Genomic DNA, 24,402 nt, shown 5'->3' with positions numbered 1-24,402 from the left:
CAATGCAATACCAACTAAATGATTGACAATTTAGAGATATCTTTCTCTGAATGAACTTAAATTTTACTAATCCAATTTGTTGTGTGAGGCGAATTACGATTGGTTAATCTTTAGCTTTTGGAACCTTTTAAATGTTGTTTTAACTCAGAAACTTAAAGATTTCATCAGGGATTTTTTTTAAATAATAATGAGTAGTTTTAAGTGTTAAAGTTACGAAGAAAAAAAGTTAATCGCACCCTCTTTTTTTCTCAGTGTTAAGAAAAAATGCAGTATTCCCATTGGAATTCTTGATGGTTTCCCATTTGAAGCAGGTTTTGAATTAGGTTATTCTACCCTAATTAGCGTATAAGATTGTAAACTACCGGTAGGAGTCTTAGGGTGGAAATATTGAGAGGGAAGAACCTTTCGTATAGCAACTAGGCGTAATACATTCTAACATCCAGCCAGATTCCCCTGAGAGACTTAAGTCCACACGTCCTTCTTCTCTAACGTTCTAGACCGGACTCTGACTCTCTCGGCTCCCCAACTTTTAGGTACAGTGACAAGGACCCAGAACTCAATGACACTGCAGCGGCTTAGTAACGGCCGCAGAAACGGATTTGAAATTTGAATTGTAACCTTTAGTCAGGACTATTTTCAACCGCTTAAAATTCATTGGAAATAGGTTTACAATATCTAATCTTGCAGAACAGGTTTTTAAAAATTCAATATTTTATTACTTCCAATTTAAAGAATAAATTTAAATCGCCAGGTTATGTTCATGATGAAAATTTAGGTTATGATTTATGTTCTTTTCTTTTACTGGTATTTTTAAAACATAAATTTTTTTTAACTTTTCTACTATGGTTGTTTGCTTGTAAAAAAAGTAGTTTCAAATTTGTAAGGTTATGTTAATAAACTAAGGATTTCACGTTAGAAAACTTCTAAAACTTTTTTTGAGGTTGTGCTAAGAAGCTTCATATCTTAAACGTTTTGTAATTAACGAGCTGTTTGTCCTATGTAAAAGCTTACCAAAAATATCTTCCAATTAAGCCCATATGATATTTCTATCTTCGATAATGTCTCTTTATACATATGGTTATTAGAAAATTCCGCGTCATTTGCCTGTACTATATGAAAATTATTTATAGAAAAGAACCTTCTTCTTGAAAAAAATATCTCCGTCAATGGATATTTTTTTTAAATCAAATCAGCAATTTAAAAAAAATACTCGAGAGCCTTTCAATAGAGTCTTTTGTGGAAAAAAAAACATACTAATATCTCACGTCAATAGGATTAAGGAAAATATTATGCTGCGCAAACATAAAAACATGGTCTAATCAAATTCCACAGTATATACTCATTGAATGGCCTCAATGTTGATGCTCTCTGAAGTAAATGCCTTTTCATATAAGATTACTCCTCAGATAGAATTTTTGAAACATTTTCATGCAACGAAGGATCCTAATTAGGGGACATTTGCAGTACATTTCTGCAAAATAATGTTGTCATAACGAAACCATCACCGTCAATTTATGGCTTTGTGGAAGAAAGAGATTACATGTTGCGGAGTGGATTTTGGGGGGTTTTGTGCTGAACGTGGGTAGTTTGGGTTGAATAACAATAAAGCACTTGGGCTTGTTTACGTGTAATCCATTTCCCGTGAAAATCCCATTAATTTGAAATGATTGATTGCATATTTTTGGTTTCAATTCCGAACATAATGTTTTAGGTGTGCCAACTTACATTCGGAAGGCTTGGAATAAATCAAGATTACCTTATTGTTGGTAAGATTCTTAATGTGAAGTAATACTCAGGGTTTGGTAATTATATATATACCTAAAAATAGGAAAACAGGGATATCCCTCATTTGTTTTTGAACTTAAATCCAAATTATTTGAGATTTTAGACTTCAATATTCATTAATTTGTATAAATATTATATATTGTTAAAATCGGTTCATCCGGGATCATAATTCAATAATTGATTTGAAATTTCTGAAACAAAATTTATTTTATTAAGTTTTATCATTTTTTAGACCTTTTTTTTAAATAAATAATGGAACTTTTCACAATAGATTAGATTATTGCAATGGCAGTGGTACCTTATACGTTTTTCATACTGGAGGTATAATCCAATTCCCGAAAGTTTCGAATTTATGAATAACAAACAATTTTAGAAGTCTTTTTTTTAAATGTAATGGATAATTGGCCCTTATTTAACCAATAAGTTAAAACTTTCCCAAAATATTTGCCTAATAAGAAATTACAGCTTAGTTCCCTGAAGATCTGGGTAAACAACAAGAATTGCAATTACTTTTCAAGACATAATTTACTCAATTTTAATACAATCCTATAATGAGTATTTTTCCAAATACCTTAATCATAGAGAAATTACAGTGCTTAAGCCAGACGGTTAAACCTTAGGTTAAATTAAAAACGGGTTGAGCCTGTTATTCATCTCCAATCAACAATACTTTTTTCAAGCCAAATACGTTTTATCTAGGCTATTTTTGGACAAACTTATTTAAAATCTCCTTAGTTTTTGTAAAATCTTTATCAGACAACCTAGTCCTCTTTTGTAAGGCTTTTATAAACTCGAGAATTTAGTAAAGAGAGTAGTTTATGTTTTTTGATCGTGCTTAAGCTTTGATAAAATATTTTTCATTATTTTCTAACAAAATGACTGATTTTAAGTTCGAACCCGATTCACGCCATAGAGGCCGAGCCAATCTAGGCTGAAATCTACAAATCGATATCTTTCGTAGCTTTGGAATTAAATGCTCTAAAAAAGACCGGATCGACGAACGATCGGGATTGCTTTAGGTACTGTAGATGTGGTTGACTTGTGGCCCTATGCCATGGGATAACCCATTCCCCAGCCCATAACACGGAGCTCCACGCTCCTACTCTCACTACCTAATCTAGATTGATCCCTCTCTCCACGAACATCCTGTTGCCGTCCACTTCAAGGAAGGGGAAAATAAATCACAACATTTAACCTATCACCGTTGTAGCTTTAATAGAAGAACTGTATTCTACAGACTTTGATCTCCGGGGGTAACTTTGCCCGGATCTACCATGTCCGATCGGTAAGGCCCACCTTTAAAAACGTACCAGATATTGTGGCCCGACGAGATTACTAACCCTAAGGGCTAACCCTAAGAAATACGGTTCATTACGTACCCAGTCAGTCTTTAGGGATTAATAATAACGGCAGGGGCTTTAGCTGCGGAACCGATTAGTCCTACGAAATAAAGAAAAGTTCGTGAATAGCAGGGGGTCAAAATCGCCTGCATCTACGTTAAAAAACAATCCCTATTGTCCGTCCTACCGTTGAGCTAATGTTATCTATAATGTGAATCGGGCTCACATTTTAGTATTTTATAGCTAACCTCAGATATTTCGGTAAAAAAAATTAAGCTTATGGATCGTTTTGGCCCGTGCACGGCCATAACTTTGGTTGTAATTGTTTCATGTGGAGTATGGGACTCGGCAAGTCCGTTTGTTCTTAACGTGGCCCATTCTTGGGTAAAACATACTTAATTTTAAGGTTTGATACAATCAATACTGTTTACCAGAATTTTATCATTTAAAGCGATTACTGAATGTGACCTATTATACAAGGGGTTACTCAAGATCAAAAATTTGTGTCTATCGTGCCTATATTCCGTTTATTCAATGTGATTCCAATGAGATTCTAATGATTCAAAGTGTGTGATTCTGTTAATAATTTAATTCGGTATTACGTGATTCTGATTTATTCTTGAAGTTTATCGCTGAAAAATCTACTGGCGGATATAGGAGGTAGCAAAGAGGTAATATTTACGGGGCCCGTATCCCAAAGGTGCCCCACTGAACCGTTCTTTTATGTGTTTTATATTTTTTGTAAGTGTAATTTTATCAACTCGGCTATTTTTAATACTGCATGTTTTAAAGGTAGAACTTACTATTCGATTCTAATATTAAACCTTGAAAAATTAAAAATTAGACACAAAAAAATTAAAACATAAAAGTATAAAATTTAGAATAATTGAAAAATTAATTCAAGGCATTCAAATTCATTTTCACACAAGACGCTTCTACTCTTTTGAAATGTTTGTTGTTAGATTTTATGATTTTTATAAAAAAAAACTCAAAATCATTTAATTTGGATAAAAGATTGATAAAAGATAAAAATCGACAGAATATTCGAAAATCTTTGCTCGAAGCCTAATTTTAAATATCTTCAAAATAGGATTAAGAAAGAATAAATATAAGATAAGAAAGTTAAAAAGATCAGATGGTGCTTTTAATTTCTTTTCCTTAAAACAAAAGAATTAAAAAAATTTCAGAAATCAATTAAATCGGATTATGTGCTGATTGAACCTCTTAAAATCATCAAAATCGAATTAAAATAAGATTTATTCTGATTTTTCAAGGATATTAAGCATATTTTTGATCCTTAAAACGAAATTTCCTGAAAGGAAAAGCTATTCCAGATTGATGAAAACGCTTTTGTACCCTTTGTCTAAATCCGATAAAATCGTATAAATCGGTATAGTGATTTCCTTGAAAAACAGGTTGCAAGTGGATTCCTTTTGCCTTTTCTTGTTTTTTTTTTTTTTTTAAATAAGCTCAAAGTCATAATAATTTGGCTTATTTTATTAAATTTTCGAGAAAACTCATGATTTTTGCGTTCAAAAAGCAATTTCAAGTCATGTGATCAAATCCATTATCAGCATAGAAAAAAATTGAGTTGTCCGAAATTTGAGTCGTCCGAAGGTATCACACTTTCCCCTATAAGCCCAATCGTATATAACATGAATTTCTCAGTGGATTCTATTAAGTGAAATTATTAAGAATCCAACTTAGAGTTATGTGCTCGTTTCCCTCAATTTCGAATTAATTCCCTTTTCAATCTCTATTAAATGCCATCCTTAAGCTTTTTTCCTCCTTGTAGTACTTCTGATAAAAATGAGAAAGAAAATCCCTCGCCATTAGGCATTTTTTCTTCTTCTCCCAGCCAAATAGTTGGAACAGACTCTATTAACTATCAAACACAATGTGTTAAGAGATTAAGTTGCGAATTGTTGGGCAGATAAAATATGAAAAATGCTTGATGCTCAATCCCTAAGGAATGGGATGAGGGCAAAAGTTTATTCGCCAAGAAGTTGTGGGTGGACTGGTTGAAGGGAAAGGGAACAAGATATGAGATAAGGGATGGGTGAAGAGCAAGAAAAAAAAGACGGAAAAAGTAATTTACCGATATTGATTCTTTGCCGGCCCCTTGAGATGTAGCTGGGTCGAGCTTCTTCCAGCCCTCAAGAAAGTCTCTCACATAGCGCCTGGTCGTGTCCACAATTCGGAAGCCAGTTATGTTGATGGCACCATATTCTATCACTTCGGTCTCCCATCTATCATCCATGATCTGTGAATTACAATAAATTACAATTTTACTTAAATATCCGTCTCAGGCGTCTGTCAGTGCTGCATTCTGGGAAAATGGAAGAAAGGGAGATACATTTTCCCATCTACCCACTTTATTGTTAACAATTTCTGAGTTGGGTTTCCCCAATTTCCATATCTCCTACGTTCAGGAGTCCAATTTCACGAGATTCAAATCTCTCAAATTTCACAAGCACTAAAGAGGAAAAACTGCTAGGAGCAACAGAAAATGTTCAACTAAAGAAACCATGCTCTTATCAAATTAGAGAAATTTCGATTTATAGCCAAAAGGTCTTATCGTGTCACAAGAGACAGTTACAACATGAAAAATTATGTAAACTAATGAAGACAACACTGTTTGCGTCAGCTACTGTGCTAACAGACAACTTTCACGGGACTTTTCCTTCTTTAATCAGATTTTAGTGAAAAGTTAAACCTGTATTTCGTATTATGAATTACTTTACTGTTCTCAAGTGTTTCTGCATTATCGACTTCTCTTTGTATTCGTTCCTGTCTTGATTGTTTTCCCCAGTTCTAGCCGGGTTCTAAAATCACCAAACAGTCATGACAGGAAACACTACAATGAAAAGTCGATAATGCAGAAGCATTTGAGAACAGTAAGGTAATACAAGAAAATATGTTTATTTTTGATTTGAATAACACATAGGGTAAGTGTGCGAAATTCCGGCCAGCTTGCAATTTCAGCCACCTCTTTTGTTCCTCATATTTCCATGAATTCTTAGTCTTTACATACTCTAGAGATTATACAATGCAAAAGACTAACAAAAAATGTAGCTTCGACAAACGAGATGACGTGAAAAAGATATTGGAAGAATTCCTGAAGGGCAAGAAACTATGAGAATGAAGGTGGCCGAAATAGGGCACCAAAGCTATGTCTATATTTTTATTCATTTTAAAATGTATTAAGAATGATTTTAGAGTAAATAAAGACGGTAACCTCTTTACAAGGTTCCAAGCAACACTGTTACAAAAGAAAGAATAAAAAAATCAATTTGTATTTAAAAATTACATTTCAAACTTGAGACTTTGGCGCTTGCATGCAACTATGCCGAAATTTGGCACACTTACCCTAACTATTTCACAGTATAATCAAAATTTACATCCTCTTCTTGTTCAAACGTATTGCATATATACCTATCACATTCATTTCCGCTCGTCTGGTACTTTTGAATATCACAACATATTCAATTTAGTTCAATACAATTTTAAGTGCCAAAAAGTTGAACAAACATATTCAAAACGCTTCAGGAAGAAAGGGTTGTGAATTTCGATTTCGCGAAATTTTCCCGATAGTTCCGTAGTTCTGAATTGAGTTTAATCAAGCTTAACCAAAAAAGGGAATGATTCAATGGTGATTTTAACATCTGATTGTTAAGAATTATTATTTTATGATAAAAATTGTTCAAATTCGGTCACTAAAACTAAATTTGCTCAGTAAAAAAATCAATTTTGATCAGTGAATAAATCTATTTTCTTTAAAGAAAAAAAAACTATTTTCACCTCTGTGTTTAGAGAATTAAATCACTTGATTCAATCAATTTAAATTTTACCTTTCAATCATTCAAACTGATATTAGATATAATTGATTTTTATCAAACAAAAATTGTGAATTTCGATTTGACGAAATTGTCTTGATTTAAAAGGAGTGCAAGTATTTAGTTCTAGTCTCATTTTATATTTTAACTGATCAAAATGAATTTTATTTCTGGGTCAAAACCCATTTTTTTCTATTAAAAAAAAAAAGATTTTTTGATCTAAATGGCACAGGAACAGGTTTTCAATTTAGTGAAATTGAGTCGAAAACTTTCAAACTGAACTCAGATATTTCATTTAACAGAGAGTGACAAATTTGAAAGATTAAGGGGAAAACGCTTAATCGATTGAATTTCACTAAATTGAAAAGGTAATCACAAACAAGGTGGCCGGTATTACACTCAAAGTGGTCGGAATACTACCCAAGGCAATGTCCAATATTTTTATTAATTTTTCAATATTTTAAGAACTGATTTGAAGAGAACAAAGGTAATAAACTAGTTTTCAAGGTTCTATACAACCCTCCTGAAAAGGAAGTAACAAGAAATTTCAATATAAGGGAAGAGCACCAGCGATCGGCAGTGTTCCTCGGATTGTCAGGTTAATACGACATTGTTGCTTAAAATTAAATAATTTTTTTTTAAATTATTAGCTATTTTTTTACCATTTAACTCTCACAAGAATACAGTGCATTAACTCAGATTTAATTTATAAAACCAATTTTCCCTGAGACACCTGATTAAATTCCTGACGATCCGAGGTACAGACAGAGTGCAAGTTTGCAATTACACATATTTTTTATTAATTTATTCTAAAAATTAAAAATTCAAAAGCACAGATATAGTTAAAGGGATCACTAATGTATCAATTAGCATACATAAAAATACCAAATAATGTTTTCAGGATTATATTTTCAACTAAATATGGAGCATGTCTCTTAACATTCCGATCCGGGGTACTCTTCCCTTATATTAAAAATATTGCATTTAAAACTTGGTGCTTATTTGCAACTATGCCGAAATTTGGCACATTTCCCCAAAGTGTTTGTTTCTTAGTCTTTTTTTGTGAAATAAAAAAATACTTGTTTTGTAGGAATTAAGGTAACTACTTAAAAAGTGCATAGCCAAAAGTCCTTAATTAAGTACTTAGTGAACCTACTTTTCATACCTCTAATAAAAACTACTTAATTAAGGACGTGTATAAAGGCCTTAATGAAGTTACTTTGTATCAAAGCAGAGTTATGCCATGTTAATGTCGCTATTTGCCACAAAGCGCTCATTTTTATTTATTTTTTATGCAGTTGGATATTGTACAACTCCTTAAAATTAAGTCTTTGAATTATGAGTTTATTGGATGTTTAATAAGTGCTTAAAGTTTTAGCTGGGATTCTTCTATTCATGTCAAATTTTGTATATTTCGAGCCTTCAGTTCTTTAAATGATTTAATGTATATTATCACAGAAACCATTAAACCATTAAACCATTAAAGGTAGATAAATAACTTTAAAAATCAGAAGTACGTCAGAGAAAGGTATTTGATTTGTAATTATTCAATAGAATGGCATTATTAACAAATAAAGTTATCAACAAACCCAATTTTCAAAGAAAGAATCACACCTTTATAAGCTGATCTAGAGTTTATCGCTGGCTTTATTACGAGATGCTTCCTTTGGATCATCAAATTACCTCTTTTAATTCTCTATCTATCAAAATTTAATTATTCTGCAACATTTTGGTATAGTGTTTTAAATAAAGAATTTTACACAGATGGAAAATATTGTTTGATACCGTTCCCACTTGTTTAAAACACATATTATCAAAGAGTTATTAATTTAGTTATAGTGCATTTCAATGAGGGAAATATTCATCAAAGAAGAGTTTAATAAAATCAAATTTTTAATGCAAAAATGAATGATATTTGCTTTTAATTCGATGCTGAATTGATATTTTATTGTTTGAAAAACAGTATCAAAGGTGAACAATTACCGTTTGTATACGTACATTTTATTTTAAAAAATATATATATAAATTACCCAGCCTCTGCAAACATTTTGACAATGAAATTTTTTTGGGAACCTATTTTCATTGTGAAAAACAAAGCTTTCACTTAATGCAATTTATTTTCTCTGAAAGCTCCGAAAAAAGTGCTTGCGGAACCACATCGTAAAGTTCTCTATAACAATAAATACTAATAAAATTTTTCAAACATTTCCTCCTCATAAACTGCGGAAGTTGCTTTAAATTGTGCTGAGAAAAAATAACATAAAAATTATTGCAATTTCATCGTTAAGCACTTTCCAACATTTTCCTAAATCTCCGGCGAAAAAAAAGAGTTTCCTTTCATTTTTAGGAAAAATCACTTTCTATGTATGTTATGGTAGATTTCAATGGCAAAAGTTCTTATGCTAAATTGTGAGAAAAACTTTTCTCAACGGCTGAAGTTAGACGATGAAAAATCACTGATTGTGTGAATAAATGTCTGTGAGAGACGGTGTCTTTGAATATCAATTGAATTTGAATGGGAAAATGTGGCCTCAGGGCGAGTGTGAAAAATTCAGGATTATTCAGAGGACCTTCTGAAGAATTTAAGAAGGCAAAAAGGAGATCATTAATTCTTAGAACTTCAAGGGAACTCTTGAATAGGGAGAGAAAATCTCACAAAGTTCACGGGATTTCTTGGATTGAGCCACTCTGATGGATTTATCCTTGGTAGGTCTTGTATAGCATGATTTTTTTGTGTCCACGGATCGTGAAGAGGAGTATTAATGTGACATTTACTCTGCTGACTGCTCGAATTTCTTAAGTCGATACCCTAAAAATTGATTACGGAGCTGTCCAATTCCCGTTGTACTCCCCATTTCTCACGAGACCAAGCATTTTGCAAAGTTATTTTACTTAAGGGGGTCCGTGGTGCAATTGGTAAGACTGTTTGGCTCTTGGGAGGTGTGACCCTCTACTCGACTGTCACAGTAGTGAGCTCGATTCACGCCCGGAGCAATCGATTGAAGCGTCTGAAGGGACACATATCAAATACACCTTGTAAACCATCAAAAATACCACTCTACAATGTACGAAATGACAAGCGCACATGTTTGAAAATACTAAATTCAATGAAAAGTCATTTATGGGAAAAATATTGAATCATAATCGGCTATAACCAATTTACTAATATAAACTTATCCGGGATTCAAAGGCCTTTCATTTGAATACAAATTTGCCCAAATCGATTGAGAAATGCACTCTTGAACACGTTTTAAAAGTTTAAAATTGAAAACTCTTTCAGAACGAAAGGAGAAAATTATTAAAAGTATTTCTAAGATAAGCTTAAGGAAACAGAATTTAGGAATAAATAAAAAGTAAAAAAAATAACTTTTTTAAAATTGTTTGTAGATTGATTTGTAAATGTTTGTAATTTTAAAATTTGTAATAAGTTATAATTAAAATATAATAATTTGTAAGATTTGTAAAAATGTGTACTTTTCACAAACTGTGTAAGAGTACTTGTAAGAGCTTGTTCTTTATAGTTAACGAACCTAGAATTAAATTTAGAACTGTCTTACTGTTAGTCTTGCTCAAGTTTGTCAGCTAAATTGACAGTTGTCAAACTCCAATCCATGTTGATATCTGCCAAAGAAATAGGCTTTTGCCAAACTTATCAGACTTCAAAATAAATTGAGAGCAGTTTGTCAAACTTTCGGCTATATTGTCAGTCGGAAGATTTTCTAAACTTTGGAGGCTAACAAATACAATAGAATCATGGCAACTGTCAAGCGTTAGTAGATACTAATGGCTGTCAAAATAAGAGGTTTTTTTTCTAAATTTATCAAACTTCAAATTAAATTGACAGCTTTCGCGCTGCAAGTCTTACAAATATTTGTCAAACTTTTAGCTAAATTGACAATTGTCAGTTTTGCTAAATTTAAATGCTGTCAAAGTGCATGGAATCTTGACGGCTTTCAAACTCCAATCCATGCTGACAGTTGCCAAAGAACTAACCTTATTTGACAGGCGTCAAACGCCAAATTTAATTATGCACAGCGTTTAAACTTTTAGAAAATTTGGCAGTTGGAAAATTTGTAATAAATGAATAATTGTGAAATTATTTAATATGGCCTAACTGTAAGTTTTATAAAGTGCTGTCGACTAATGTCGCAGACAGATTAACAGTAATTGACCAAAAAATTTTTTAAAGAACGTTCGTAAATTGCTTGTAACACTTATTATTTGTTTTCAATGACAAATCATTAGCATCGAAATATTCATAAAACTCCAAGTAACCATCTTAAATTGTTTAGCTTCAAGCAGTGTTACTGTTCACACATTAAGCAAAATTATGTCAAATTTGACTCGTGTTGCGTACGTGCTCAAAATGTCCAGTTAACAAAAAGTGGATTGATTATAGAAATTGCTGTCTCCACGGAGTTCGAGCAATAAAAAAAGAAAAGATGAGGGAAGAAATAAAAAAGGGTGAGTGGAAAAGGGGATATAAAAGGCACACAATTTATGACGGATGGAAAATAAAATACTTACAAGACCACTCAGCAAGTAGTGATAAGTTCTACGGCCGAGCGAAATGTCTCTAACGTGATTCACGATAATCTCCTTAGCCATATCAGTAGAGCAATCGAGAACGATGTACTTCCTCGACCAGCGATCCACATTTTCCAGCACTCGAAGGAATTCTATCGCTTCCGAGGCGTTCGATATGCGTTTTACAGTTTCCACTTGAAATGTTTGATTGCCCGGCTGGAGGCCCTGGTAGATTTGTTGGAGTCGTAAAAGTCCTGCAGGGATGGATGAGCAAAAAAGAAGAGAATGAGAAAAGGTCATGGGATTTGTCCTTCCAGCATCCTCCATCCTTCATCTAGCACCCATTCACCCGCCTATTCTCATTTCTCTTTCACATATATACAAAAAGTCATATCAAGAGAGATTATATGCGAGTTACCATTATAATCCTAAATATTAAGTGTGTATCATGAGGGACCACCAAAGGGTATTTATCTGGAAAATATTTGTACTAAAATATAATATTTCACAGTAGTTGACAATGACAATAGCTTAACCCTTACAATCCTTATTCGATTTAAACTACAAAAATTTCTGGAAATATTGTGCTTGAACACAGATATTTTAGATCAGGATTTTAGTACTCACACTACAATTATGTAAAGGATATCTCTAAGATAAAAAAGAAATCAAGATAGATGTTCTTTTTCCAGTACTTTCGACATCAAATAAATTAAATTAAATTTTTCGAGAAAATAATTATTTTAGTACAGATCTGACTGAAATTTAGTACTCTTTCTTATAGCATCAAATTTGTGTTAAATATCTAATCTAAAAATTGCAGATATTACCAATAATTTTTAAGCACATTTTATATCATGAGAGACCTTCAAGGACCAGTTATCACGACAATATGAGTACTAAAATATACTATCTAACATATGTTGGTGAATATCTTGACTCTTTCTCCTACTAAAGTTATAAAAATTCTTAGAGTATATGGTTTTTAATCGATATTTTAGTACTGCATGATTAAAAAAATAGAACAGAATTAAGTTTTCTTTTAACCTCAATTTCAGGTTAAAGTAAAGAAAAAAAGAAGTGAGAAAGTATTTATCACATTTTCTTTCAAAAGTAATTTAGTACTGAAAAATACGAATTCCAAACTATATAGGTGTATTAACCATTTTATTATGTGCTAAAATTCAATTAAGTGCATCTTTTTTCTGTATTCTACAAACAAAAATTAAAATATAATTAGGAACGATCACCAATAAATCAATATTATATCAATGTATTCAAATTTAGTACCCATTTGTAGCTATGTCTTGTTGAAAAAATATAAAATTAAGTTCAAGTGCAAAATTTGTTAGAACCTACCGTGATATTTATATTATTAAAGGTTGTAAATAAAATATAAAAACATAGACATATTAGTACTAAAGTTGTGTACTAAAATCACTAGAACATTCAGATTTTCTATGAGTGGGAAAAACACAAAATTGAGATATTTCGATCCAGTCAAAGGTATATAAAATAGAAATTTAATACTGTGAAGGTAGAGAAAGGTTTTAGTACTAAAATATAGGTTATAATATGTTATTTTAAAAATTTGTGTAAGATAGCAGAAATCAAAATAGAAAACCTCCTTTTAAATTAATAAAGATTTATATTTTAAAAAATTTCTACTGTATTGCTAGGGCAATTTAACAAAAAAAAATGTACTAGTACTGTGCACTAAAGCTCTTTTAACATATCAAGCTGATAAAGAAATCAACGACAGTTCTTTATCAGTATTCAAAATTATTCATTTAAAACTTTCTAAATATAATATTCCTTAAAATGTTTCAGTCTTTCTTGTATTCCTGTTCTTTCTTTACTTACGCCATGATAAAAGACCAATATAAAAATTTTTGTACTAATATTCTGTTCTGTACTAAAACTTTTCTACGGACTGTTAAAATAATTATATCGCTCTAGCAATAAAAAGAAGGGTTAGAATTAAAAATTCACACCAAATTAATAATGACTTAGAATTTATTGTTCCTGTTTTTCTGTTTAAATTTTCTGTACTAAAATTAATCTTAAGAAGCACACCACAGTAGCTCTTCACTATAAACTTGTTTGGTATTCCACAACAATTATATTGTTGTCCTATTCCAATGAAAAATCATCTGCAGTTTTTGCAGTTTTTGCATAATCAACTGCTTTTATGTTGGTTCCCATCTCGACTGCATTCCCAAGATCTAAGCGTATTCTAAAATCGTCAAACGGTCGTTACAGGATCTAATACGTGGTAAAGTCAATTATGTAAAAGCCCTTGAGAACATCAGTCATGTACTAAGAAAAACTGTTGAAAAGAACTATTTCCCCATGGAACATTATCATTATTCGCACTCTCCTGTACTAAAAAATTTGTACTAAAACGTTCAGCCTGACAATTAAATATACAACATAGTAAACATAGAAGGAATAGTTCACAGAAAATTGAGTAATGTACAAATATTTTGCAGATGAATACCCCCATAAATACAACAATTTCATATCCTTACCATCGTGTGAATCATACACGAAGATGATTTTTTTCCATCCGTAGAAGCGGATTGTGTCGATTATGGCTTCGTGGTAATTGGGACGCATGCTGATGGCAAAATCCAGGAAGCCTGACGATGGACTCTCCACCTAGAAATATTGGCAATTTTTCACTTTGCACACCAAAATATTCAATAGGCTGAAATTTGAGGTGAGAAATTCAATTTCAGGACGTTCCGGGAAACTGATATAGCTTCAAAGAGGTTATTTTACGAGTAACAGCTAAATCATCCGCGGGAGGTTTGTGTGTGTTCAAAAATTACTGAAACATGATATCCATGAGATTGTACACCCAAAATTTGACACTTTTCAATGGGAAATGGGGAAACAATATTCGGAGTTTGGAGTAACATTTTAGTTTCCGGTTAACCCTTTTGCATCTATTGCACATTAAATGCAAATTAGACGATTCTTAGTTAATTCAGTTATCTTTCTTTTTTGTTCAATTACAGGTAGTGACTGTGAGGTGATCCAAACCACCCCCTATTGGTGTATTTGTCCGTTGTTCCCTGACCCATGTGGAGTAGGGGATTTGATGTCAGTAAGTCTACTTGCCATTAACGTAGCATGTTTTTAGGACGCGACTCGATTAATAATAATCACAGGTATTTAGAAACAGAAACGTACTATCGAAAAGTCTCTCAGTGCTTGGGTACGAAATTACCCTTGGGAAGTTAGACATCGCGCCGATTTTGATAATATTTTTGTTCATTCTCTTTCCTGAATTACATTCTAGATGATTATTTGTGTTCTTAGACAGTTACACTATATAAATAAATAGTTTTTATAATTTTTTTCTGTTCGAAATAATCGTCTACGAGTAATGCTTTTCAAGGAGCTAATTCCAAAATATGAACTTTCTGCCTCCAGTATTTCTGGTCCATGGTTCGAAGGGGTTAAATCAGAAAATTTTATCTTGTTATTGCATTCCAATTCTCCACTTATAGTTGATTAAAGGAGAATACTAGAAATTTTTTATCTGCTTTTATTTCCAAGAGGTTATTAAAAGTGTTCCAATGTGCATTTTATGAGTTATAATTTCAACGTAATAATCAATTTAATCTCGTGAAAATTTGCCAAATAATCTTGGCAATGAAAGCCTAAGATTCTCCTTAAAGCTTCTTTCATGTAGCAAGAAATGAGTGAATTTAGAAAACATCACTTTTAGATCGAAAACAGCACAAATTAATTTATTATGTAGACATTTGTCACATTCATTTTGATATTGTTATACCCTAATGATAGATGCAACTACATAGAATAAAACCAAAAAACCAAAATAGTTAATTAACATTCAATTTGTGAAATCAATAAATTGTTTCTCTACAATTTAATTTTAATGTGTCGGTTCAAGGTATCAAAAGCATTTCAATTCTTTTTAGATTATTTTTTAAAAAAAACTAATTAAAATAACGCAATTAAAATATTCACAATTTAATTGATTATAAAATGTTTCATTGTTTTAATTTCTTGTATTTTGTATGTTAATTTTTTTGCAAAAATTTATGAAATTTGAAACCACAAAAAGTATTACGAGCATGACATCTCTTGTTCTGTGTGGTTTTCTCAACGTATCAAAAAAAAAAACATTAGATTTGATTAGCTCAATTTACTTATTGTTGGGAAAATTATCAAAAAATACAAAGAGGAAATAAAAATTATGTTAATTTTGAGTAGTTAGGTTAAATAGTTTCACATTTTCATAGCTATGTCAGCCCCTTGAAAAATAGTATCTAAAATGTCTGATACAGGAACGCCAAGAATAAATCCAAAAACGGGAATGTTAGGAAGTGAAAACCATCTCGACTGAAGTATATGTTTAATATGAAATTTTCGGCAATGACTGTAGATAATAGCCTGTCTAAAAGTATATCTGGACGCCTCTCGTAGACTCTCTCATCCCTTCTAGTAGTTGAAACCAAAATCCTTTAGTAGTATACAGTTCTCACTTTTATAAATAGCAACCGGTGCAAGGTACAGCAAGACTCATCATCTAGGTGCAGACAAACGTAAGATGGAACTTAAAATAAGGGATAAAATTCTGCACAGTTGCAATTGACTGTGAATCAGCATTTTTCCACAACTTTGAACGCATTTATTCACCGTTGTTAATTTGCTCTGTCCCTTATTTGAACTCACTTTCTGACAATTACCCAGAATTTTTGAACAGATCGAAGAGCAGGAAATTTTAGAGGGTTACTTCAATTTTGATTCAAAATCAAACATATTAGTCCTATGCCATGCTTCAACAACATGGGCAAATCAGACCAAAACATAACTTTACCTATGTGTCGACGTGAGAACGGTAATACACGTTTCTTCAAAATTTTTTAAGGTCTATTACGGGTTTTCTACACTGAGATTCTCCCTATAGCTCATGACTATGTTGCACTTGTTGATTTTGTCAAATTGAACATTTTGGCTTACTGAAACTCCGACTACTCCGGATTTTTCAGGTTTTTGTTCAGAATTTTATTCCTTTTTTCAAGTCTATATTGCGATTCTCTTCAACCGGATGATGAATCTTGCTGAAACTTACACCAGATGTTCCTTATACAAGTGTAAACAATATACAGAGAGAGATTTAGGTTTCCACTGGTATAGAAATGGTAGAGAGGTCTTCGAGGGGCATCCAGATTTACTTTTAGCCAGGCTTTAGAACTTTAGATAATAAAAACCAATAAAATCGTTTTCTATTTAGGATTTGAGACCTTAGGGTTCATCTATTATTAGAAGTTCTTAGTATAAATTTTCTTTATCTAGTCCTTTATTGCCAAATTTTACAATTTTATTTTCGAGTATCAGCCTAGATCCATATGACCCCTAAAAGAAGCAGCAATGGAATGCAATGTGCCAAAAAATACGATGTTCAACAAACCGATTGGCAAGGATCCAGTAAAATTCTATACGGGACTTCACAACATTTACTCCCGAGAGGGAGAAGGAGCTAGTGCAAAGAATATTAGATTGATGATTTATCCATTCGGTGGTTTCCAATAACTAAAAATAACTTTAATAACTTAATTTCCTATTCTAAGTCAACATTTTTCTCAAAAATATTACTGGATAAACGATAAAAATTTTAAGACATAGGGGAACTCGGGCAGTAGTAAATATTGCGTATAGTTCGTAGCGCGGTAATTTTTTAAATAGATATTAAACTTAGTGTATGACTCCGAAATTAATTCATAAATTACCATAAATGAGGATTAACTTTTCTCTCCTGGTACTTCGTAAGCTTTTCTTTAATATTAGCACTGAAAAATGGTTTTCACAGATCAGATCTACCATGACAGATCGGTAAAGACTATCCTTAAGTGCTAGAATTAAGAAAAAATCTTACGAATAGCAGTGAGTAGTCACCCCGGGACAATCATCTGCATCTACGGTACCATAATGGTCCTTATCCATTTAAGAAAAAGTAGACATAGTCCAAGTAGTATAGAAATAAAATCTGTGTTTCGTAAGTGTCTTGACCAAAATACCGGAAACCGAAATCTCGAATTCTTAAAAGAGTTATAAATACTCGAACGATTGCACCCACCTGTAATGGAGGGAAAGGGAAATTTTCTGTGTTTTGGGAACACATTATCCTTTGAATAATTTCGTCCCTTTCAGGGTTTACACCATTCTATTCTGGATTTTGGCTTTTTCGTAGTACCACATGTTTACTAGTGTTCCAGTTTCCCTTATATCAAATTCCAGAAGACCGTAAAGGATTTCGTCATATGGTTTAAGATCTTTAATAAAATTTTGAAGGTTATTACGGGCGTCAAACCTAAGTATTTACCATATGGCTTATCTACTATTCTTATCAAACAGAGTTTTTTGAAAAAATTAATTCAAAATTGAATTATTAAAGATAAATGACCTATTATGTTTTCAAAAAGCAATAAAATCGTTCGCTATTTAAGATTTTGAGTCTTTCTAGTCTGAAGACCGCCTTAGTTGAAGTATTCGGATCAAGGGGGGTCCCTTGATCGGAAACCCATTTCACTCCTTAATGATACAGCATTTTGAATATTCGAAATATTCGAGCACAGTTAGCTGAAAAAAGCATATGTGCTACTTGGGTAATTCGCCATTTAATAAAACATTCAACAGAAGCTCTAATTCAAGAATATCTTAAAAATTCAAGATTTCTTCACATTGTACTTCCTCAGTTTTTTTTTCTTCACGAGAGATCGTTTCCTCTATTTTCCGACTGATTTGCCCTAAATTGGCAATTTTCAGTCGCGATTTTCCATTTTTACGGGCAGAAGGAAACCTCCAGAGGAGAATTAACTACATCAATTTCTCCATGAGGAAGAGGAAAAAAAATCTTATTAAAGTCATAAAATTAAATGTCTGAGATATCCGCGATAAAGTAAGACGAAAGAAAACTTATTCTTTTCCATAAAATTAATGAGTAAAACGAACATGGGGTGTTAAAATGAGGTTAAAAGCTCTGTTTTTTTTTCGTAGATTCTTTCAAGCACCATCTGATACTTACAAGAGGGTTCTTTTTGAGTTTAAGAAGGAATTTTCTATTTTTGAAGAGGTTAATTTGTGCTCCTCTGCAAATGCACTTTTTCTATTTTTTCAATTAAAATGTGTAGAGTAATTTCTTTGACGAGAAGACAAAAGGTTATTAAATTTTAAAATGCTAATGAAACACTCAAATACCTCATTAGGAGGCTTTTCAATCGTTCTACCAAGAAATTTACAAAAGAGTAAATAAATAATGCTGATGGTTGAAGAACCTCTCTTACATTGTGTAGTTAAGCATTAAAATTTCATTGGAAAATATTTAGCAACTCCCAAAAGTCTATTTATTTGTCTTGCTTTTTCTCTCGTCAGAGCAAAATTCTTCCTCAAAATGAACGACTAAAATCTTTTGTGCAAAAAGAGAAAATCTTTGTCTGGAGAATGGTGGGAAAAATGGGATTTTCATTGTTGAATTAATTCTCTTTCCCGGAAAAGTATAGGCTTTTGTCGCTTCCCCAGTCAAGTGTTTATTGTTCTATCATTCTTCCTGATGAGGAATCCAGAACACAAGAATTTAATATTAAGCTGGGAATTTGTACAACGATTCTATACAAATTTGTTGTACAATATTTTCTTTGCCAAGAAATGGAGATGTATCTTTTTAAATCTAATCCGGAGGAAGTTTTGCTCAATCAGAGCTTTCGTTTATGAACGCTTGGATTCTTATTTATATGCAAAGTTTTCCTTTAAAGTGATTATGTGATATGTATACAATGATATGATTACGCTAATATTTTACATTTCAAAAACATACGATGATCTTACAAAAGGGGTATAGGGTAAGTGTGCCAAATTTTAAAATTAATAAAAATGTAGACATAGCTTTGGTGCCCTATTTCGGCCATATTCATTCTCATAGTTCCTTACCCTTCGAGAATTCTTTAAATTTTTTTTTACGTCATCTCGTTTGTCGAAGCTACATTTTTTGTTATTCTTTTGCATTGTATAATTTCTGGAGTATGTAAAAACTAAAAAGTCATGAAAATTCGAGGAACAAAAAAGGTGGCCAGAATTGCAAGCTGGCCGGAATTTGGCACACTTACCCTAACCTATTTTGGTTTATGTCGAAAACGGCTCCTATGATTTCTTTCATTTTCGAATATGTTTTAGAGGTAGTCAAGGCGCATATTTCGTCCTTGGACATCTATGTTTCAAAACCATTTCGATATCGAATTTTCGAAGATCAAAGTTTAACCACTTCGGAAGGCCTATTTCTCAACCGATTTTTTTTAGAAAATGTGTGACTTAAAATTGTAATATATTGTTACTAGATCAGATTCATTCAAAGAATATGAGAAAAGAATGAAATGTTCGAAATCAGAGTGTGCGAAGCCTGAAAGCCTGCCCCTATTTATCTAAGGTTTTGAATTTTGAGTTGATAAATTGAGAGACTCCGCAGAGATTAAACTAATTTCGTGAAATAATTAATTCTTTATTATTATTTACTATTTATTATCTATAACTAATTGGTTCATTTCACTAATTGGAATCGGTGAAACATTTATAGTTAGGCGTTAGGCAATCCAGTTCGAGAGAAACACGAAATTTAATTAAAATGCTTATTTATAATTATCATAACAGATCTCGTGATATAGTGATTATTTTTAGAAAATTTAGTAATTTGAAACAGATGCAAAATTCGAAGTGTTCTGAGGCATAGATTATGCGAAGTCTTAAACACTGGTAAAAATGAAAGGGTCACTGAGGATCCTTGTAAAGGGATATTCGTAGCGAACTTTGAAATCGACCATATGGCACTCTTCACGATTTTTTAAAATCAGGTCGGGTCTGAGAAGAAAACCAGACGGCAGATCGATTGGACCATCCTTCATAATTGCTGCTTCTGGATTTGTGAGGGAATTTCTGAAGTGAAAAAATCTCGAATTTTCTCATGGCAGTGAATTCGCCTTCTTTTTGTATAAAGGCGTCTACACATTGGGAGCAATTTTCGTCAAAAATTGCGTTTTTGACAGAAATTTGACGTTTCCCCCTACAACGCTGCAGGGAATTTCCTTCAAAAAAGAAATTTTTGACAAAAATTGCTCCCAATGTGTAGAGGCCATAAGGTACACGGGGGATGCATTTCAAGAACGTGCCCTGGCGTTTCCATCATTGCGCTGCATCTGCAGCAGTTTACATTGGGCTGTGGGCAATATCCTTTTAGGGCAATCCGATTACGTAAAGTGTTCATCCGCAATCGTAATGCGGTAAGGAAATCGTTCAGCTTCAGTAGCTCTTGTCAGAACAGCTCTTGACTGTTACTGATACAGTTCTTCTTGAAAGCGGTTTTTTGCGGATCTTAGGGAGATACTGTCTGCCCATTGTGCTAGCATTTTCATTTTTACGATTCTCCTTAAACACCTTTACTTCATTCATTGAGAATATAGGCCACTTAATACCCTCGACATTTTCAATTGTTCGAAATTGCGATTCAAGCCATCCTTCCCGTACAAAGTTTGGCATTCCAGGGTCCTTTGCTTAAATGACCCATATGGGGGAACGATATGAGAAATGGAAAACCATCTCTCTATTCAAACAAAGGGAAAATTCGCATCGTTTGAAGGTTCATTGTGTGCGAACCATACCTACATTCCCCTACCTCAAATATACTTTCGGATCATTTACCGTTTGCCGATTGACACCCAATTTAAACTGTTCCATTAATTACTTGAAAAATCGCCCGAAATAGCTTTGGAACAATGCAATTAATTTTGGGATAAAAATTAGTTGCCGGTTATGAAACGGTTCATTACCGGTTCAGAATGATCGATTCGAACCACTTCAATACAGTCAGATAATCCAAGACCTTTCCATCTAGCCCAAAAAAGATACTATTAAGTTGAGAAATACACTCTCTATGGTCTTTTAAACTTTTAACCTTGAAAAATCGTTATTTAGGAATGATTTAATGAGCCCAAACAGAAGTAGATTTTGATTCTCCAATAGTGTCTTGGATAAAAGGTAAATGGAACTCTATTTGCACAAAAAGTCCTTGAAGTTCGAAGAATTCAAATTTAATTTCGAATTTTCATACTAAATTTTCGGACAAGCTGGGGAAAATTCATCAGTGATTATGGAGTGATTAATAATGAGACAAGAACAGTAAGCGTCGTTGTTCTGTGTTTTTTCCTCACAAAAATGTGAAGACCGACACATTTTGACACTTGAGCACTTCGAAATTCGAACAGGATGTAACTTCCGTCATCTTTCGAAAGTATTAAAAAGTAAGAAAGTCTCTTTTTTGGATCTTCAAATAGATTTTCGAATTTTTCAAGATCTACTTCAGTACGGAAAGAATTGAGTTTTCGTATCAGGAGGAAATATTCGTCTAGGTAGTCTCTAAAACATGGTTTTGGAGGCCTAAGAGTCGACTTATGGGCGAATATCCCAAAAGTCCCACGTCTTTATTTCTAACCGTTTAGCCTCTAGGCGTGGTAACGGCCGGACGGATAGACGGACAGACGGACAGACGGACAAACAGCGTGACATCATTTCTAAGAAATCATCTGAAACACGAAGATTTGTTGAGAAAAGTGCTCCCCGGAGGGTAGAAAGTGAAAATTTTGGGGAGTGAAAAATCGAAGAATTAATACTGCTCTCTGTGGAGCTTGAACAGTAATATATCATCCCAATAAAATATTGAAATAATAATGATAATAATAATAATTTATTTATACAACTCTACATTAATCCCATCCATATATGCGCCCGTCATTGATTATTAGCCTCCAATTAATTATTGCTTAAGGATAATTGCTTTAAGGAATAATTATAATTCAAATAAATATGGAAATAGTTCAGTTCAATGCACTGAACACCTTCGCATAAGACTATCGGCTCTGTTTATGAAGAAAAAGATGGAGAACTCTCTAGGACTTTTGGCCAGTAGCGCTCTATTAATAATAATATTACACCAGTTATTTTCAAACATAAAAAAAAAACTATAAAACAGTAGGGGTACTATGAAACTACTACGCTACAGGGGTGAACTTACTTCCGGTAAGTTTTTAGGATTTTTAAGGGGGAAGTCTTAAGTCAGATTCATTGAATGAACATGAGAAAAAATATGAAGAGTTCGAAGCTAGAGTGTGCGAAGCTTGAAATCCCTTGCCTAATTTTGAAAATCAAGTTAAATATTCCATCACCAGGATCAATTCTGAACTCACAAAAGTCCTTTAGTGTGATCTGTTCATTCGCTTCATTTAAAGCCTTGTGCCCTACTTTAAAACATTACAAATGGTGCGTGAATTTAAAGAGATAATTACATTTAATTGTTATTTCATTAGAAATTTGTTCTTTATGTAAATTACAGTGTAATTTAACATCTTTGTTTCGTCTGGTACTCATTCTCGTTAGTCTTGAGCAACATTGCCAACAATTAATGAATAATTCAAGAGGCATTATGGCACCATAACCAAGGGAGTGCATCGTTAAGTCATTAGTGATTTGCCCGAAAGTGTTGATGCACCAAACATTCAAAGTGTAAAGTGTTGAGAAGAAAGTCATATCAACTGCGAATGAGGCATTAAAACTGAGAAAGTGCGCTAAGATGTCACGGAGACTGAGATTGATACTTCCGACAGGAATTGATTGCAAGAGTGATTACATTTCTGTCACATTGAGCCCGAGATGAGTTTGGTAACGTTAGCAGGAAAATTTATGACACTCTTCCACGGAAGTTATTTTAATTGACATCGTGGGAATTTTTCTGATGTCTGGGATGCAAGGTAAAAGGAAAAAAAAGAGCTCTGAAGATGAGCATGAAAAAAGGGGAGCTTATTGGAATGATGTTCATAAAATTGGGTGATGGAATTATTAGGGGTGTTATTTCGGAAGAAGTCACTTGGCAGCTTTCAAAGCTCTGAAGTGGCAACAGAAAGGCAAGAAAGGTATAATGTTGTTACTTGAAGTACACGACGGTATAATTCTATTCTATTACCATATAGGAGAGGGCTGGGTATTTTATCAATGGATTTCAAATGGAATTGTGAAGTTGTTGTCCACCAAAATTTGGGTCCCGATATCAAATATAGTCGTTGTTTAAATGCCATATTTTGCAGGGAAATATAATTGAACGTTTTATTCAGGCTCCACCCCTAAGTAACTTTCAGTCACGCCCCTTTTAGATGTAATTACCACTATTTCTAATTTCTAATGATTAATTAAAGAGTGGTAATACGCACAAAAGTCAAGATGCAGTTACAAGATTTAATACGTATACAAGTACCTTACCCTTGACCTTATCACTAAGTAGTTTGGTCGCGCCTCCTTTAGTATTTATTAATGTCAAATAATTCTGTGAAGATTGATTTAATCTGTACAAAAATGTGAGAAAAATCGATTTAAGTATTATGAATTGCAAAGTCAAAGGGTAATAAAAAACAGATCAGGAAATGCTACGTCCTTCTGAAGTCACTTCCCTTTTGAAATTCCGCCCATTTTATCGCCTTTCCTAATACGCTCTTCCGATCCAAAGTTTAGCCATATGGCTTCACTTCAGATTAATATTTAATATGTTACGAGCAAAATGACTCTTTAGGTTTTAAAAAATAATAAAAAATATTTTTTATTTTAAATATAGGGTCTTTGAGCCACCGCCTCATCTGAATTTCGTATAACCTTTATTAAGTTAATTGAAGAATTCAAGAACAATTTAGCATTTAGACCTAAAGTTTAATTTCAGTAAACATCTTTCATAAGCAGGGAAGGCTAGGTAAGTTTCAGATAGAGGAAGTGCGGCACCTTTGAAATACGGTACCTTTAATTTTGAACTTTTTCCTCCTATTTTTGAATGGAACTAGGCCTTGCCGAGATAC

At 32.8% G+C, this 24,402-nt stretch overlaps 1 protein-coding gene across 1 annotated transcript in view; it reads right to left on the bottom strand.

Annotated features, from left to right (window-relative positions):
- LOC129800789 (glutamate receptor 1-like) overlaps window positions 1-24,402 on the bottom strand; it is a 119,353-nt gene that overhangs the window by 45,884 nt on the left and 49,067 nt on the right. Inside the window, exons 4-6 of the mRNA XM_055845428.1 lie at window positions 14,020-14,149; window positions 11,489-11,742; window positions 5,224-5,388 (exon numbers count right to left, since the gene is read on the bottom strand). Coding sequence (XP_055701403.1) covers window positions 5,224-5,388; window positions 11,489-11,742; window positions 14,020-14,149 — 549 coding nt within the window. The remainder of the gene's footprint in view (window positions 1-5,223; window positions 5,389-11,488; window positions 11,743-14,019; window positions 14,150-24,402) is intronic.

The sequence above is a fragment of the Phlebotomus papatasi genome, chromosome 2 (assembly GCF_024763615.1).
Source record: "Phlebotomus papatasi isolate M1 chromosome 2, Ppap_2.1, whole genome shotgun sequence".
NCBI lineage: Eukaryota > Metazoa > Arthropoda > Insecta > Diptera > Psychodidae > Phlebotomus > Phlebotomus papatasi.
The sequence above is the reverse complement of the archived record's forward strand: the minus strand, read 5'-3'. Positions and strand labels throughout refer to the sequence as shown.